At 43.3% G+C, this 16,199-nt stretch overlaps 1 protein-coding gene, 1 long non-coding RNA gene and 3 other non-coding genes across 5 annotated transcripts; 2 read left to right on the top strand and 3 right to left on the bottom strand.

Annotated features, from left to right (window-relative positions):
• Nucleotides 1-614: 614 nt before the first annotated feature.
• TRNAG-GCC (transfer RNA glycine (anticodon GCC)) lies at nucleotides 615-685 on the bottom strand. Its single transcript has one exon. It is a non-coding gene; the product is annotated as a tRNA-Gly (tRNA).
• Nucleotides 686-741: 56 nt separating this feature from the next.
• On the top strand, nucleotides 742-3,689 carry HSPA6 (heat shock protein family A (Hsp70) member 6). The gene is given in 4 exon segments (XM_019932146.3): nucleotides 742-1,761; nucleotides 1,764-2,029; nucleotides 2,031-2,697; nucleotides 2,699-3,689. Coding segments are annotated over 4 exon segments (1,938 nt in total). The 5' UTR covers nucleotides 742-1,410; the 3' UTR covers nucleotides 3,353-3,689.
• Nucleotides 3,690-5,060: 1,371 nt separating this feature from the next.
• On the bottom strand, nucleotides 5,061-7,923 carry LOC141278786 (uncharacterized). Its single transcript, XR_012332006.1, has 3 exons — nucleotides 7,526-7,923; nucleotides 6,814-7,085; nucleotides 5,061-5,217 (listed from the first exon to the last, which is right to left on the bottom strand). It is a non-coding gene; the product is annotated as an uncharacterized lncRNA (long non-coding RNA).
• Nucleotides 7,274-7,356, bottom strand: TRNAL-CAG (transfer RNA leucine (anticodon CAG)). Its single transcript has one exon. It is a non-coding gene; the product is annotated as a tRNA-Leu (tRNA).
• A 102-nt stretch (nucleotides 7,924-8,025) lies between the features above and the next one.
• On the top strand, nucleotides 8,026-8,097 carry TRNAG-UCC (transfer RNA glycine (anticodon UCC)). The gene has a single exon. It is a non-coding gene; the product is annotated as a tRNA-Gly (tRNA).
• The last annotated feature ends 8,102 nt before the right edge of the window (nucleotides 8,098-16,199 follow it).

The raw sequence follows: 16,199 nt of genomic DNA, 5'->3' as shown, positions 1-16,199 counted from the left end.
ACTGCAGCCTCCAAGAATTTACTCCCCACGTCCGTCCTGGGCTCTGGCTGGGAACCCGTCCAGGCCTCAGAGAAAAACGCACACTGTGCCTTTCCAACCGGCCCCTTGGGACGATGCTCCTTGGAGACACTGGCCCAGGGAGGAGGCTTAACCACAGGAGGGACATTTTCACCACAGTTCATCCATCCACATGCTCCTTCCTCCTGTGCTGTGTTCTTTCCAGGGCTGGGTGGAGAGGTCACGCCTGGGTCCCCAAGCCACAACACCAGGTTCCGGCTCCTCTCAGGAATGCGACTTGGTAAAGGAGTAAAAACCAAACGAACCCAGCCTTCAACTAACTGGTTTTGTTTATTTCAGTGTCACAAATCCTAGAATAGAAAAAGTCTTAACATATACACACTACTATATGTAAAATAGATAACTAATAAGGACCTAGGTAACTCTTCTCAGTACTCTGTAAATGACCTATATGGGAAAAGAATCTAAAAAAAGATTGGATATATGTATAAGTGATTCACTTTGCTGTACAGCGGAAACTAATACAACATTTTAAATCAACTGTACTCCAATAAAAATTTTTTAAAATTAGAATAGCCTGGAAGAAAGAAACACAGTGCATTGGCCGGGAATCGAACCCGGGCCTCCCGCGTGGCAGGCGAGAATTCTACCACTGAACCACCAATGCCCCTAGCGGTAGCACAGTTGAGAGCGCCATCTCTTAAAGTCGTCTTTGGCCCTAGTTTCATTCCAGAACAGAAATCGGGCCACGCCTCTTAGCCACAATTTCGAAAACACTGCCTTTAGATTTCAAAACAACAACAACATAATAATTAAGACTTAAGAAAAAAAACTACTATTTAACCCCCTGCCTCGAGGCCATGGCTCTATTCGCATGGTGACATGCTTTCCGGCTCTTCTCGAGCCGCTGGACTCTGATCAGCCCTCTTGAACCACCCAGAGGAAGAACTGTTTTCTTGAGAAGTTTTTGCTTTACCTGAATTCTGCCCCAACCGCTCGCCCTTAGAACAAGCCGGGAGAAGCTGGAACTTTCTCTGCAGCTCTGAGTCTGACGCAGCTGGGGCCGCCCCTCCTTGCACGGCACCATCCGCCCGAACCTTCTCCCGGAGTCAGCCCGGCGCCTCCTGGGCTGTCAGCCGGAGCCGGGTGCCGGGCGTCTCTGGGCTCGCCGCGAAGGCGCTGGAAGGTTCGCGTCGGCGTGGGCGTGGGTATGGCGGGCCTCCGGCAACCGGATAAAAAGCTCGTGGAAGCGGAGCCGAGCAGATCCGAGCTGGGCAGGCAGGAGAGTCGCACCGCTGAGCGCACCTCCACGGCTGAGCCACTCGAAGTTCCGCAGACTCCTGCATTTGAATCGGTATCACACGCGTCCCAGAAGCGCGAGAAGCCACAGCCATGTCCGCTGCAAGGGAAGTGGCCATAGGCATCGACCTGGGCACCACATACTCATGCGTGGGCATGTTCCAGCAAGGCCGGGTGGAGATCCTCGCCGACGACCAGGGCAACCGCACCACCCCCAGCTACTTGACTTTCACCGACACCGAGCGTCGGGTGGGCGATGCGGCCAAGACCCAGGCGGATCTGAACCCACACAACACAGTGTTCCACGCCAAGTGACTGATCGGGCGCAAGTTCGCAGACCCCACTGTGCAGTCGGACATGAAGCACTGGCCCTTCCAGGTGGTGAGCGAGGGCAGCAAGCCCAAGGTGCGCGTGTCCTACCGCGGGGAGGACAAGGCGTTCTACACCCCGAGGAGATCTCGTCCATGGTGCGGAGCAAGATGGAGACAGCGGAGGCGTACCTGGGCCAGCCCCTGAGGCACGCTGTAATCACGGTGCCCTCCTACTTCAGCGACTCCCAGCGTCAGGCCACCAAGGACGCGGGTGCCATCGCGGGGCTCAACACGCTGAGGATCATCAACCAGCCCACGGCGGCTGTCATGGCCTATGGCCTGGACCGGCAGGCCGCCGGACAGCGCAACGTGCTCATTTTCGACTTGGGTGGGGGCACCTTCCACGTCGGTCCTCACTATCGAGGCCGGTGTCTTTGAGGTGAAGGCCACGGCTGGAGACACTCATCTGGGTGGAGAGGACTTCGACAACCGGCTGGTGAACCACTTCGTGGAGGAGTTCCGGCGTAAGCACGGGAAGGACTTGAGCAGGAACAAGCGGGCCCTGCGCAGGCTCTGCACAGCCTCTGAGCGCGCCAAGCGCACCCTGCCCTCCAGCACCCAGGCCACTCTGGAGATCGATTCCCTGTTTGAGGGCGTAGACTTCTACACTTCCATCACTCGAGCCTGCTTTGAAGAACTGTGCTCGGACCTCTTCTGCAGCACCCTGGAGCCGCTGGAGAAGGCCCTAAGGGGTGCCAAACTGCACAAGGCCCAGATCCCTGACACTGTCCTAGTGGGTGGCTCTACCCGCATCCCCAAGGTACAAAAATTCCTGCAGGACTTCTTCCATGGCAGGGAGCTGAACAAGAGCCTCGACCCGTATGAGGCTGTGGCTTATGGGGCTGTGGCTTATGGGGCAGCAGTGTTGATGGGGGACAAGTGTGAGAAGGTGCAGGATCTCCTGCTGCTGGATGTGGTTCCCCTGTCCCTGGGGCTGGAGACAGCTGGTGGGGTGACGACTACGCTGATCCAGAGGAATGCCACCATCCCGACCAAGCAGACCCAGACTTTTCACTAGCTATTCAGACAACCAGCCTGGGGTCCCGATCCAGGTGTATGAGGGTGAGAGGGCCATGACTAGGGACAACAACCGGCTGGGATGCTTTGAGCTCAGGGGCATCCCTCCTGCCCCACGTGGAGTCCCCCAGATCGAGGTGACTTCTGACATTGATGCCGGTGGCATCCTGAGTGTGACAGCCACTGACAGGAGCACAGGCAAAGCTAACAAGATCACCATCACCAATGACAAGGGCCGGCTGAGCAAGGAGGAAGTGGGGAAGATGGCTTGTGAGGCTGAACAGTACAAGGATGTTCAGGATGAGGATGAGGCCCAGAGGGACAGGGTGGCTGCCAAAAACTCTCTGGAGGCCTATGTCTTCCATGTGAAGAGCTCTTTGCAAGAGGAGAGACTTAGAGACAAGATTCCTGAAGAGGACAGGTGCGAAGTACAAGACAAGTGTCAGGAAGTCCTTGCTTGGCTGGAGCACAACCGGTTGGCAGAGAAAGAGGAATATGTGCATCAGAAGGGGGAGCTGGAGCATATCTGTCACCCCGTCTTCTCCAGGCTCTACGGGGGGCCTGGTGTCCCTGGCGGTAGCAGTTGTGGATCTCAAGCCCGACAGGGAACCCCCAGTACTGGCCCTGTCATTGAGGAAGTCGATTAAATGGCCCCTCCTGGCAAGGCAGCTGTGACTGTAAGGGCTGGGCTTGTGGACTTCCTAGACTGTCTACTATGATCCTGCCTATCTTGAGGGGTGGGAGTGGAGGAGGACCTTGCCCCCAAACAGGGAGTTTTATTGGTCAGTATGTTTTATAACTGAGGTATTTGCCAGTTGACTTTTAAAAAATCTTCTTCTCCTACTTCAGACAAGCAGAAGTAATCATTATGAACATTTGTGTGGCACTTTATCACTGCTTTTATCTACATTTAATGTATTTTGTTACTTGCATGTATGGATTTTGTTATGTGAAATAAAAGAGCTAAATAAACTTTTAAAGTTTCTTCTTAGTTTTCATTCTATCCAATTAAGTAGATGAAGGGGCAGGGCTATCAGAAGCAGAAAATGTTGGGGTGGGTGCTGAAGGAGGGATGGGAAGAAAATTCATGAGGCTGTGTGCATGCTTTCTATAAGGGAAAACAAGATAAGAGGAAGAGTCTGAGGAAGGCACATTGAGATAGTATTGAAATGAGGTCAGACAGGAGAGAATTGTGACACTGTGTTAAAAGAGGGAGGGAGGTGGAGCTGGAAAAGCAGAGAATGAAGAGAAACGTAAGCCCTAGCAAGACCCTAAAATAAAAATTCTGTATTAGGAGCCCAGTTTAGTTTGTCAGTCTGTGTGTCCTAACACACTGCCAAAGAGTTTATATGCTAATTATCTGCCTCTAATAATGTGACCTTATTCATCGTTCATTAGAGGGCAGACCCCAAGTCTTGGACTCTGGGGAATATGTTAGACTGAGAGGGTAAGTCTAGTGGTGTAATTAAAGTTATTATTATCTTATCTATGTGAGAGAAATAGCATGGCCCCATCTGCTTTCTCCTGATGAGCCCTAGGACGATGATGATGATGACAATGGCAATTGTGTAGCAAAATGGCCATATTGGAACCAGAAGGCTTAGGTTTTCAGTGCTGTTACTTTATCTACTCCGCAAGTTAAACTCTCTGAGCTTCAGTTTTCCCTTCTATATAATGGGGATGATGATGAAATAGTACCTCAGAATTGTTATAAAGGTACAATTAACTAAATAGGTGAGGAGTGAAGAAGAATGTTAGGCGTATAGCATATGAGCAACAAATATTAGCTATCACTACTTATTATTAATTGATTGTCACCTATGTACCAGGTACTTGATTATACAATGTAATCATCACAGCAACATCACCTTTTGAAAGTGAGGATCTGGAGGTTAAAAGACATTAAACGATTACTCAAGGGCCATAGCTATTAAGTCGGGGAAGGGGGGTGGTGGGGAGAGTTGGAATTAAGAGCCCTGTCCTACCTGATTCTAGAGCCCATACATTGTCACCTCACAAACAGGCCGTAACTCCACTTATTACCAGATCTTCACCCAGATGTTGTGAAATTGTACATATTATTCCTTTAGAACACAGTTGGATGCTGAGCCCTGAGAGAAAAAGTATACTTTATTGTATACTTACATTATCCATTAAGTGAATATGTGTTTTTTATAGCAAGTGACTAAACCTGGGAAATATCCTAAGGCTCAACTCTATTGCCAGTTAAATTACATATAAGAGAAGGATAAATTTGTGTAAGTTACTTCCCAATCAGCCCAATCCACACTGTACCTCTCCCACGTGCAAAGAGAGATTTATTTTTATCTCAGAAAAGAAGGCAGCCTTGGTTAGAGCAATGGTACGTTATATTTAGCTAAGGGTGATTTCTTGCAGGTGGAGAGGTTGCAGTAACAACCCATTTGTCCCCTGGTTGTCATTTCACATTTTTAAGTGCTTTTTCCTGCGCCTGGCCTAAGTCCTATGCCAGCTGGCTTCCCGTTGAAGGACCCTGCAAAAAAGAGATGATGTCACATACACATTCTGTATTATACTTTCCCTTTCCTGAATTTCCTTCCAGCTTCCAACATTGACCATCCCAAACTGTTTGTAACTTCTCAAGCAGAATGATGGCACCTACAGGGTTTAGACTGTTTCCTAGCATTTCAACAATCTCTCTCTCTCTCTCTCTCTCTCGTTAAAAACACACACAGTATATAAGAAGGAGAATTTCATTGTGCTTAGTTGTCAAAACACTTCAGATCTTCTCATTTGGATGGTATCTATTTTTCTACAGAGGGATTTAAACAAACTAACCACTTCATCTACTTTTAAATGATTGTTGATGCTTTAGATTCTTTGGGGATTGTTTCCTGTTAATAGGCATCTAAATGTCATTGTACTGTGTGTGTATATATATATATATATATATATATATATATATATAGTCTTAGTTCGATTACTGTAATCACAGCTATGCGTGATTACAATAAAAATATTAGAACAAATTAAATATTTGTTCCCCAAAATATCAGAACAAATTAATCAAAATATATGCCCATTATTAAAAAATCATACCTTGCTACAATCCTTCTAATGAAAAACAAGCAGTCTTGGGAATTCCCTGGTAGTCCAGTTGTTAGGATTCTGTGCTTTCACTGCCATGGCAGGGGTTCAATCCTTGGTACGGGAACCAAGATCCCACAAGCCTCATGGGGTGGCCAAACAACAACAAGAACAAAAAAAACCCAGCAGTTTCTTGCCCCACACCCAAGTGCTACTCCTAACAGGCAACCACTTTCAAGTTTTTTTTTTTTAAGGCCTTTTTATTTTGCAATAATTTTAGACTGAGAGTTGTAAAGATACTACAGAAAGTCACTGTATATACTTCATCCAGCTTCCCCTAATGTTAAGGGGATTTCATATTTTTCCACTAATGTTCTTTTACTGTTTCAGAAGCCAATCCAGGTTAACTCGTTGCATTTTGTCATCATGTCTACCCTACAATCTGCAACAGTTTCTTAATCTTCTGATGTTTTTCAAGACCTTCACATTTTGAAGAGTACTGGTTAGGTATATTTGGTAGATTGTCCCTCAATTTGGGTTTGTCAGTTTTCTCATGATTACAGTGGGCTTTTGGGGAAGTATACCACAGGGAGAAGTGCCCATCTTATTGTATTATATCAGGAGGTATGTGATATCAATGTGACTTATAAATGTGGGGATCTTATAAAATGTAGATTCAGTAGGTCTGAGGTACAGCCTGAGATCTGTATTTCTAATAAGCTGCTAGGTCATCTCAATCCTCACAACAATTCTATCTCTACTACAAGCAAACTAAGGCTCAGAAAAGTCAAATACATTTCCCAAGGTCGCAGCCCAGTAAATAACAAAGAATGTAGTTTGTCTGGCGAGCTTTCATTAACCAACCTAAGGATCCTTCCATCCTCATGCTTATGGACCTCACACATTCAGCCTCTTCGGACTGACAGTTCTTCCCTCTTCCGGAAAGCACAAGATTTTTCTATAAATCAGCGTCTCCCAAATTAGAGAGTAGCTTGTTTGCGGTCTTCAAGAAAAAGTTCTTGAAACAACTCCATGAGTTTACCTTTGCTCTCTAATACTTTCCCCCGTTTGGTGTGTTGATTTCCTTTCCGGGTCTTTGAGGACCCAGCAAACGTGCTGAATTAGAATTGGTGGTGGGAGCTGGCCCGGCAAGATGCTGGGGAATCCGAGTCTCATCAAAGTTTGACACTGCAGTCTGAGCATGAAAAGACTCAGGTCAGTTACAGCAAGTTTAGGGATCTGGGTTGAGGGCTTTTCCTTTTTCAGGGAAGTCTTGTATCTACATGCAGTAAGTAGGCACTGAGAAACCGGAGTCTAAAGGAAAGAAAAAAATTTTTTGTAATTAGGGATAGATCTAAATAGATTCAGTTTCATAGTCAAAGCGAAGCACAACCTTCCTGTGTAGATAGGCAGCATAGAAAGGTGTTTATTAATCAATACTCCTTTCTCCACGAATTCAATCCTACTTCTATGTTGGAAAAAAGTGAATAAAACATGTATCTTGTCAGAAGTGGGATTCGAACCCACGCCTCCAGGGGAGACTGCGACCTGAACGCAGCGCCTTAGACCGCTCGGCCATCCTGACACGTGAAAAAAAATGTTTCTATTCCCATCTAAGATTGTCAAACACCGCGGTAGCATGATGTTGAACTATATCAATGCTGTTTGCTGTTTATTTAAATAAACTTAGAATTCTCCCTGGACTTCTTCGCAAAACAGGAAAAATAAAACTGCCTCCGACTCCTATCTCTTACTTCTTCATAATCCTAAACTGTAAAGATCCATTTCCCCAGTGTCCCTTCGAGCGCTCCTCTCGCTCCTTCTCTCGGGGGACCGAGCCACACCAGGGTGGACCCGCTTGCTGGCCGGTCTCCCTCGAACCCTCCGCCCCAAACCGCCGTTACCGAACCCAACACCCGGTAGATCCAGTGCTGGGGCGCGCCAAGCGGCGGAGCTGGGAGCGCGGACGACAGAAGGCGACGGGGGAGAAAATTCCCCGGGCCGAGCGAGGCATTGGCTTTCCCTCCGGGCTCCGCGTCTCCAGCCCTCCGGCTCCGGGCGCCGGGTGGTCTCTGCGTTCCCGGCCCCGCGTCGTTAGTTGGCGGGGCCGACTAAGAGGAGTAAGGACGGGTCTATCCTCACCGAGAAAAGGTTTTGTGTGCCTTGGGATCTCGGATATAAAGCAATACCAAAAGCCGTGACATCATGGCCAGTAGTATACTTATATATATAATTCAGAGGTTGAAACGCGACCGCGTTGGTGGTATAGTGGTGAGCATAGCTGCCTTCCAAGCAGTTGACCCGGGTTCGATTCCCGGCCAACGCAACTTATGTTTTCTCACCCTCAGCAAGTTCCTGAAAAGAGCGAGAAATAGGGCGTGCAATAGATTTTTAAAGCTTGAGAGAAACTGGGAACTGAAACTAAGAACTGCAGCGAAACCTCCCTTTCTCCCCTGACCTCGTTATATACCCTGGGGGCCTCATTCTCTGCCCAGCAACATTTTGGAGGGATTAGATTCTAAAGGCATTCTTTCCTCTCTTACCTTCCCTCCTAACTTCCTTTTTTTTTTTTTTTTACATCTTTATTGGAGTATAATTGCTTCACAATGGTGTGTTAGTTTCTGCTTTATATCAAAGTGAGTCAGTTATACATATACATATGTTCCCATATCTCTTGCCTCTTGAGTCTCCCTCCCTCCCACCCTCCCTATCCCACCCCTCCAGGCGGTCACAAAGCACCGAGCTGATCTCCCTGTGCTATGCGGCTGCTTCCCACTAGCTATCTATTTTACGTTTGGTAGTGTATATATGTCCATGCCTCTCTCTCGCTTTGTCACAGCTTTACCCTTCCCGCTCCCCATATCCTCAAGTCCATTCTCTAGTAGGTCTGTGTCTTTATTCCTGTCTTTCCCCTAGGTTCTTCATGATATTTTTTTTTCTTAAATTCCATATATATGTGTTAGCATACGGTATTTGTCTTTTTCTGATTTACTTCACTCTGTATGACAGACTCTAGGTCTATCCACCTCATTACAAATAGCTCAATTTCGTTTCTTTTTATGGCTGAGTAATATTCCATTGTATATATGTGCCACATCTTCTTTATCCATTCATCCGATGATGGACACTTAGGTTGTTTCCATCTCTGGGCTATTGTAAATAGAGCTGCAATGAACATTTTGGTACATGATTCTTTTTGAATTATGGTTTTCTCAGGGTATATGCCCAGTAGTGGGATTGCTGGGTCATACGGTAGTTCTATTTGTAGTTTTTTAAGGAACCTCCATACTGTTCTCCATAGTGGCTGTACCAATTCACGTTCCCACCTGCAGTGCAAGAGTGTTCCCTTTTCTCCACACCCTCTCCAGCATTTATTGTTTCTAGCCTTTTTGATAATGGCCATTCTGACCGGTGTGAGATGATATCTCATTGTAGTTTTGATTTGCATTTCTCTAATGATTAATGATGTTGAGCATTCTTTCATGTGTTTGTTGGGGACTGCCATCCTTTTTAAACTGCCAACTTGTGAGAAATCTTTGGTATCTTCTGGATTCTGCGATGTCTTGTCTGAAACTCAGCCTCGGAAGGGGGCCATCGATTTATATCTGCGAGACTCATACAGTAGCTACAAGCTCATGGGCACTTGAAACTGGCGGGTGCGTCTGAGGAACTGCATCTTTTCCCCCCAAATCTCCCAATTCATCACACTCCCACCCCCACCCCCCGCCGCTTTCCCCCCTTGGTGTCCATACGTTTGTGCTCTACATCTGTGTCTCAATTTCTGTCCTGCAAACAGGTTCATCTTTACCATTTTTCTAGGTTCCACATATATGCGTTAATATACGATATTTGTTTTTCTCTTTCTGACTTACTTCACTCTGTATGACAATCTCTAGATCCATCCACGTCTCTACAAATGACCCAATTTCGTTCACTTTATGGCTGAGTAATATTCCATTCTATATATGTACCACATCTCCTTTATCCACTCGTCTGTTGATGGGCATTTAGGTTGCTTCCATGACCTGGCTATTGTAAATAGTGCTGCAATGAACATTGGGGTGCATGTGTCTTTTTGAATTATGGTTTTCTCTGGGTATATGCCCAGTAGTGGGATTGCTGGATCATATGGTAATTCTAGTTTTAGTTTTTTAAGGAACCTCCATACTGTTCTCCATAGTGGCTGTATCAATTTACATTCCCACCAACAGTGCAGGAGGGTTCCCTTTTCTCCACACCCTCTCCAGCATTTGTTGCTTGTAGATTTTCTGATGATGCCCATTCTAACTGGTGTGAGGTGATACCTCATTGTAGCTTTGATTTGCATTTCTCTAAAGATGTTGAGCAGCTTTTCATGTGCTTCTTGGCCATCTGTATGTCTTCTTTGGAGAAATGTCTATTTAGGTCTTCTGCTCATTTTTGGATTGGGTTGTTTGTTTCTTTAATATTGAGCTGCATGAGCTGTTTATATATTTTGGAGATTAGTCCTTTGTCCATTGATTCGTTTGCAAATATTTTCTCCCATTTTGAGGGTTGTCTTTTCATATTATTTATGGTTTCCTTTGCTGTGCAAAAGATTTTAAGTTTCATTAGGCTCCATTTGTTTATTTTTATTTCCATTACTCTAGGAGGTGAATCAAAAAAGATCTTGCTGTGATTTATGTCAAAGAGTGTTCTTCCTATGTCTTCCTCTAAGAGTTTTATAGTGTCCAGTCTTATATTTCGGTCTCTAATCCATTTTGAGTTTATGTTTTTGTATGGTGTTAGGGAGTGCTCTAATTTCATTCTTTTACATGTAGCTGTCCAGTTTTCCCAGCATCACTTATTGAAGAGACTGTCTTTTCTCCATTGCATATCCTTGCCTCCTTTGTCATATATTAGTTGACCACAGGTGCGTGGGTTTATCTCTGGGCTTTCTATCTTGTTCCATTGATCTATGTTTCTTTTTTTGTGACAGTACCATATTGTCTTGATTACTGTAGCTTTGTAGTATAGTCTGAAGTCAGGGAGTCTGATTCCTCCAGCTCCGTTTTTTTCCCTCAAGATGCTTTTGCTATTCGGGGTCTTCTGTGTCTCCATACAAATTTTAAGATTTTTTGTTCTAGTTCTGTAAAAAATGCCATTGGTAATTTGATAGGGATCGCATTGACTCTGTAGATTGCTTTGGGTAGTATAGCCATTTTCACAATATTGATTCTTCTAATCCAAGAATGTGGTATATCTCTCCATCTGTTGGTATCATCTTTAATTTCTTTCATCAGTGTCTTATAGTTTTCTGCATACAGATCTTTTGTCTAGGTAGGTTTATTCCCAGGTATTTTATTCTTTTTGTTGCAATGGTAAATGGGAGTATTTTCTTAATTTCACTTTCAGATTTTTCATCATTAGTGTATAGGAATGCCAGAGATTTCTGTGCATTAATTTTGTATCCTGCAGCTTTACCAAATTCATTGACTAGCTCTGGTAGTTTTCTGGTGGCATCTTTCGGATTCTCTATGTATAGTATCATGTCATCTGCAAACAGTGACAGTTTTGCTTCTTCTTTTCCAATTTGTATTCCTTTTATTTCTTTTTCTTCTCTGATTGCCATGGCTAGGACTTTCAAAACTATGTTGAATAATAGTGGTGAGAGTGGACATCCTTGTCTTATTCCTGGTCTTAGAGGAAATGATTTCAGTTTTTCACCATTGAGAATGATGTTTGCTGTGGGTTTGTCATATATGGCCTTTATTTTGTTGAAGAGAGTTCCCCCTATGCCTACTTTCTGCAGGGTTTTTATAAATGGGTGTTGAATTTTGTCGAAAGCTTTCTCTGCATCAATTGAGATGATCATATGGTTTTCTCCTTCAGTTTGTTAATATGGTGTATCACATTGATTGATTTGCGTATATTGAAGAATCCTTGAATCCCTGGGATAAATCACACTTGATCATGGTGTATGATCCTTTTAATGTGTTGTTGGATTCTGTTTGCTAGTATTTTGTTGAGGATTTTTGCATCTATATTCATCAGTGATATTGGTCTGTAATTTTCTTTTTTTGTAGTATCTTTGTCTGGTTTTGGTATCAGGGTGATGGTGGCCTCATAGAATGAGTTTGGGAGTGTTCCTTCCTCTGCAATTTTTTGGAAGAGTTTGAGAAGGATGGGTGTTAGCTCTTCTCTAAATGTTTGATAGAATTCACCTGTGAAGCCATCTGAGCCTGCACTTTTGTTTGTTGGAAGATTTTAAATCACAGTTTCAATTTCATTACTTGTGATTGGTCTGTTCATATTTTCTATTTCTTCCTGGTTCAGTCTTGGGAGGTTATACCTTTCTATGAATTTTTCCATTTCTTCTAGGTTGTCCATTTTATTGGCATAGAGCTGCGTGTAGTAGTCTCTTAGGATGCTTTGTATTTCTGCAGTGTCTATTGTAACTTCTGCTTTTTCACTTCTAATTTTATTGATTTGAGTCCTCTCCCTCTTTTTCTTGATGAGTCTGGCTAATGGTTTATCAATTTTGTTTATCTTCTCAAAGAACCAGCTTTTAGTTTTATTGATCTTTGCTATTGTTTTCTTTGATTCTATTCCATTTATTTTTGCTCTGATCTTTATGATTTCTTTCCTTCTGCTAACTTTGGGTTTTGCTTGTTCTTCTTTCCCTAGTTCCTTTAGGTGTAACGTTAGATTGTTTATTTGAGAGTTTTCTTGTTTCTTGCGGTAGGCTTGTATAGCTATAACTTCCCTCTTAGAACCGCTTTTGCTGCATCCCATAGGTTTTGGATCGTCATGTTTTCATTGTCATTTGTCTCTAGGTATGTTTTGATTTCCTCAGTGACTGCTTGGTTATTTAGTAATGTACTGTTTAGACTCCATGTGTTTGGGTCTTTTCCTTTTTTTCCCTGTAATTGATTTCTAATCTCATAGCATTGTGGTCAGAAAAGATGCTTGATATGATTTCAGTTTTCTTAAATTTACTGAGCCTTGATTTGTGACCCCAGATGTGATCTATCCTGGAGAATGTTCCCATACACACTTGAGAAAAAAGTGTAATCTGCTGTTTTTGGATGGAATGTCCTATAAATATCAACTAAATCTATCTGGTCTATTGTGTCATTTAAAGCTTGTGTTTCCTTGTTAATTTTCTGTTTGGATGATCTGTCCATTGGCGTAAGTGAGGTGTTAAAGTCCCCCACTATTATTGTGTCACAGTCGATTTCCTCTTTTATAGCTGTTAGCAGTTGCCTTATGTATTGAGGTGCTCCTATGTTGGGTGCATATATATTTATAATTGTTATATCTTCTTCTTGGATTGATCCCTTGATCATTATGTAGTGTCCTTCCTAGTCTCTTGTAACATTCTTTATTTTAAAGTCTATTTTATCTGATATGAGTGTTGCTACTCCAGCTTTCTTCTGATTTCCATTTGCATGGAATATCTTTTTCCATCCCCTCACTTTCAGTCTTTATGTGTCCCTAGGTCTGAACTGAGTGTCTTGTAGACAGCATATATATGGATCTCGTTTTTGTATCCATTCAGCAAGCCTGTGTCTTTTGGCTGGAGCGTTTAATTCATTCACGTTTAAGGTAATTATCGATATGTATGTTCCTATGACCATTTTCTTAATCATTTCGGGTTTGCTTTTGTAGGTTCTTTTCTTCTCTTGTGTTTCCCACTTAGAGAAGTTCCTTTAACATTTGTTGTAGAGCTGGTTTGGTGGTGCTGAATTCTCTTAGCTTTTGCTTGTCTGTAAAGCTTCTGATTTCTCCATTGAATCTGAATGTGTATGTTCTTCCCTTTCATCACTTTAAGTATATCATGCCACTCCCTTCTGACTTGTAGAATTTCTGCTGAGAAATCAGCTCTTAACCTTATGGGAGTTCCCTTGTATGTCATTTGTCATTTTTCCCTTGCTGCATTCAATAATTTTTCTTTGTCTTTAATTTTTGCCAGTTTGATTACAATGTGTCTCGGTGTGTTTCTCCTTGGGTTTATCCTGTATGGGACTCTCTGTGCTTCCTGGACTTGGGTGGCTATTTCCTTTCCCATGTTAAGGAAGTTTTTGACTATAATCTCTTCAAGTATTTTCTCGGGTCCTTTCTCTCTCTCTTCTCCTTCTGGGACCCCTATAATGTGAACATTGGTGTGTCTATGTTGTCCCAGAGGTCTCTTAGGCTGTCTTCATTTCTTTACATTCTTTTCTCTTTGTTCTGTACCGTGGCAGTGAATTCCACCATTCTGTCTTCCAGGTCACTTATCCGTTCTTCTGCCTCAGTTATTCTGCTATTGATTCCTTCAATGTATTTTTCATTTCAGTTATTGTATTGTTCATCTCTGTTTGCTTGTTCTTTAATTTCTAGGCCTTTGTTAAACATTTCTTGATCTTTGCCTCCATTCTTTTTCCGAGGTCCTGGATCATCTTCACTATCATTATTCTGAATTCTTTTTCTGAAAGATTGCCTATCTCCTCTTCATTTAGTTCTTTTTCTGGGGTTTTATCTTGTTCCTTCACGTGGTACATAGCTTTCTGCTTTTTAATTTTGTCTATCTTTCTGTGAATGTGGTTTTCGTTCCACAGGCTGCAGGATTGTAGTTCTTCTTGCTTCTGCTGTCTGCCCTCTGGTGGATGAGGCTATCTAAGAGGCTTGTGCAAGTTTCCTGATGGGAGGGACTGGTGGTGGGTAGAGCTGGCTGTTGTGGAATTGCATTTTTAAGCCTATTTAATTGAAATTAATTAATTGTAATTAATTAATTAATTGAAATAAATCGACGTAAAAATGTAAACAGATACTCAATCCAGCTATTGCAGAACGTTTAAGTACCTTAGGAACAGCTTTCGTATGTAAATCCACTTTTTCAACTGTAAGTGTCATGAAATCTAAATATTAATCAAGTTTTTCCAATGAAAATTTAACATCTATGTAGAAATGTGCTGTCTGTAAGTGTAAAATACTTACCGGTTTGAAAACTAAGAACAACAACAAAATCTAATTAATATTTGTGTATTAGTTACATGTTGAAATAATATTTCATAATATTGGGTTAAGTCAGATATATATTTAAAATTATCACCTGTTTCTTCTTACTTTTTACTGTGGCTATTAGAAATTTTAAACTACCTGTGGAGCTCCCATTATGCTTCAGTTGCAACGTGACAGTCTAGATACAGTAAAATAACAACTTGACCAGCAACCAACTGTCTTTCAAGGAATAAATTGCTATGGCAGTTTAGAAGTAACTTCCTAAGCAATGATTTTAAACCCTCTACTGTTGTTTTCCTCGTCGGCATACTGGTGAGTGGCCTGGCCTGGCCTGGCTTCTCAGGTAGGAGATTGGCGTTCGATTCCCAGATGGGGAGATAGAAGAACTTCTTTGTTCTCTCTCACTGCCGAGACAAAAACTAATCTTAAACAACTTTGGGTTCTCTCCAAGAGAATGTCTCTTGCATGTGAATTTCCTGGATGGTGGGCAAGAGTACTAGTAGGTATTGTTGTTTTGACCCTGGTTCTGCGTTAACTGCATTGGATCATTAATCCTGCAATCACGTTTCCACCTGATCTGCTGGTGAATGGGCCTACCACTGAGTGTATCTTTTCCCATCCCCATTATTTCCTGCTGCCCTCTGGAAGAGCAACCCAGGATTCAGGCTCTGCCTTAAGCCCTGTATTCCAGATTCCACCTTTCCTTATCTTCTCCTTCTCCTTGTTATAGACGATTCTCTAGGCGCTCCTTCTTTCTTCCTCCTGTGTATATTGCTATTCAGTAGGGGACAGCCTAAATTCTCAAGCCCACACTCTTTCTACTGCCATACCACATGAAAGTATGCAACTTTATGAAACAACCTCCCCTACAAGGGGTGATGAGGAATAAACGAAGATTTTATGTCTAAACCAGATACAGAGAAATGAGACATTGGTCTGACAATCAGAAGACCTGTTTTTTTTTTGTTTGCTTGTTTGTTTGTTTATCACTAACGAATGGTTTGCTTTTTTGCAAGTCATTTAACTTCTCTGGGCTGCGGTTTCTTCATCTGTAAAATGGAGGAGCCAAAGTACAGTTGTTGTTTTTTTTGCGGTACGCGGGCCTCTCACTGTTGTGGCCTCTCCCGTTGGGGAGCACAGGCTCCGGACGCGCAGGCTCAGAGACCATGGCTCACGGGCTCAGCCGCTCCGCGGCATGTGGGATCTTCCTGGACCGGGGCACGAACCCGTGTTCCCTGCATCGGCAGGTGGACTCTCAACCACTGCGCCACCAGGGAAGCCCCAAAGTACAGTTTTTGAGACGCTTTGCAGCCCTAGAGTCCTTCGAAGTAGTGCCTTGCACTAGCACCTGGTACATAGTATATGCTAATTTTTAAAAAAGATAATATTTTTTCCTGAATATAAGGGTAATATATAGTCCTTATAGAAAATATGGAGAATAAGCAAATCACGAAGAAATAAAAGGCA

This window comes from Tursiops truncatus, chromosome 1 (assembly GCF_011762595.2).
Source record: "Tursiops truncatus isolate mTurTru1 chromosome 1, mTurTru1.mat.Y, whole genome shotgun sequence".
Classification (NCBI taxonomy): Eukaryota; Metazoa; Chordata; class Mammalia; order Artiodactyla; family Delphinidae; genus Tursiops; species Tursiops truncatus.
Note: the sequence above shows the minus strand (reverse complement) of the source record. Positions and strands in the feature narration are given on the sequence as shown.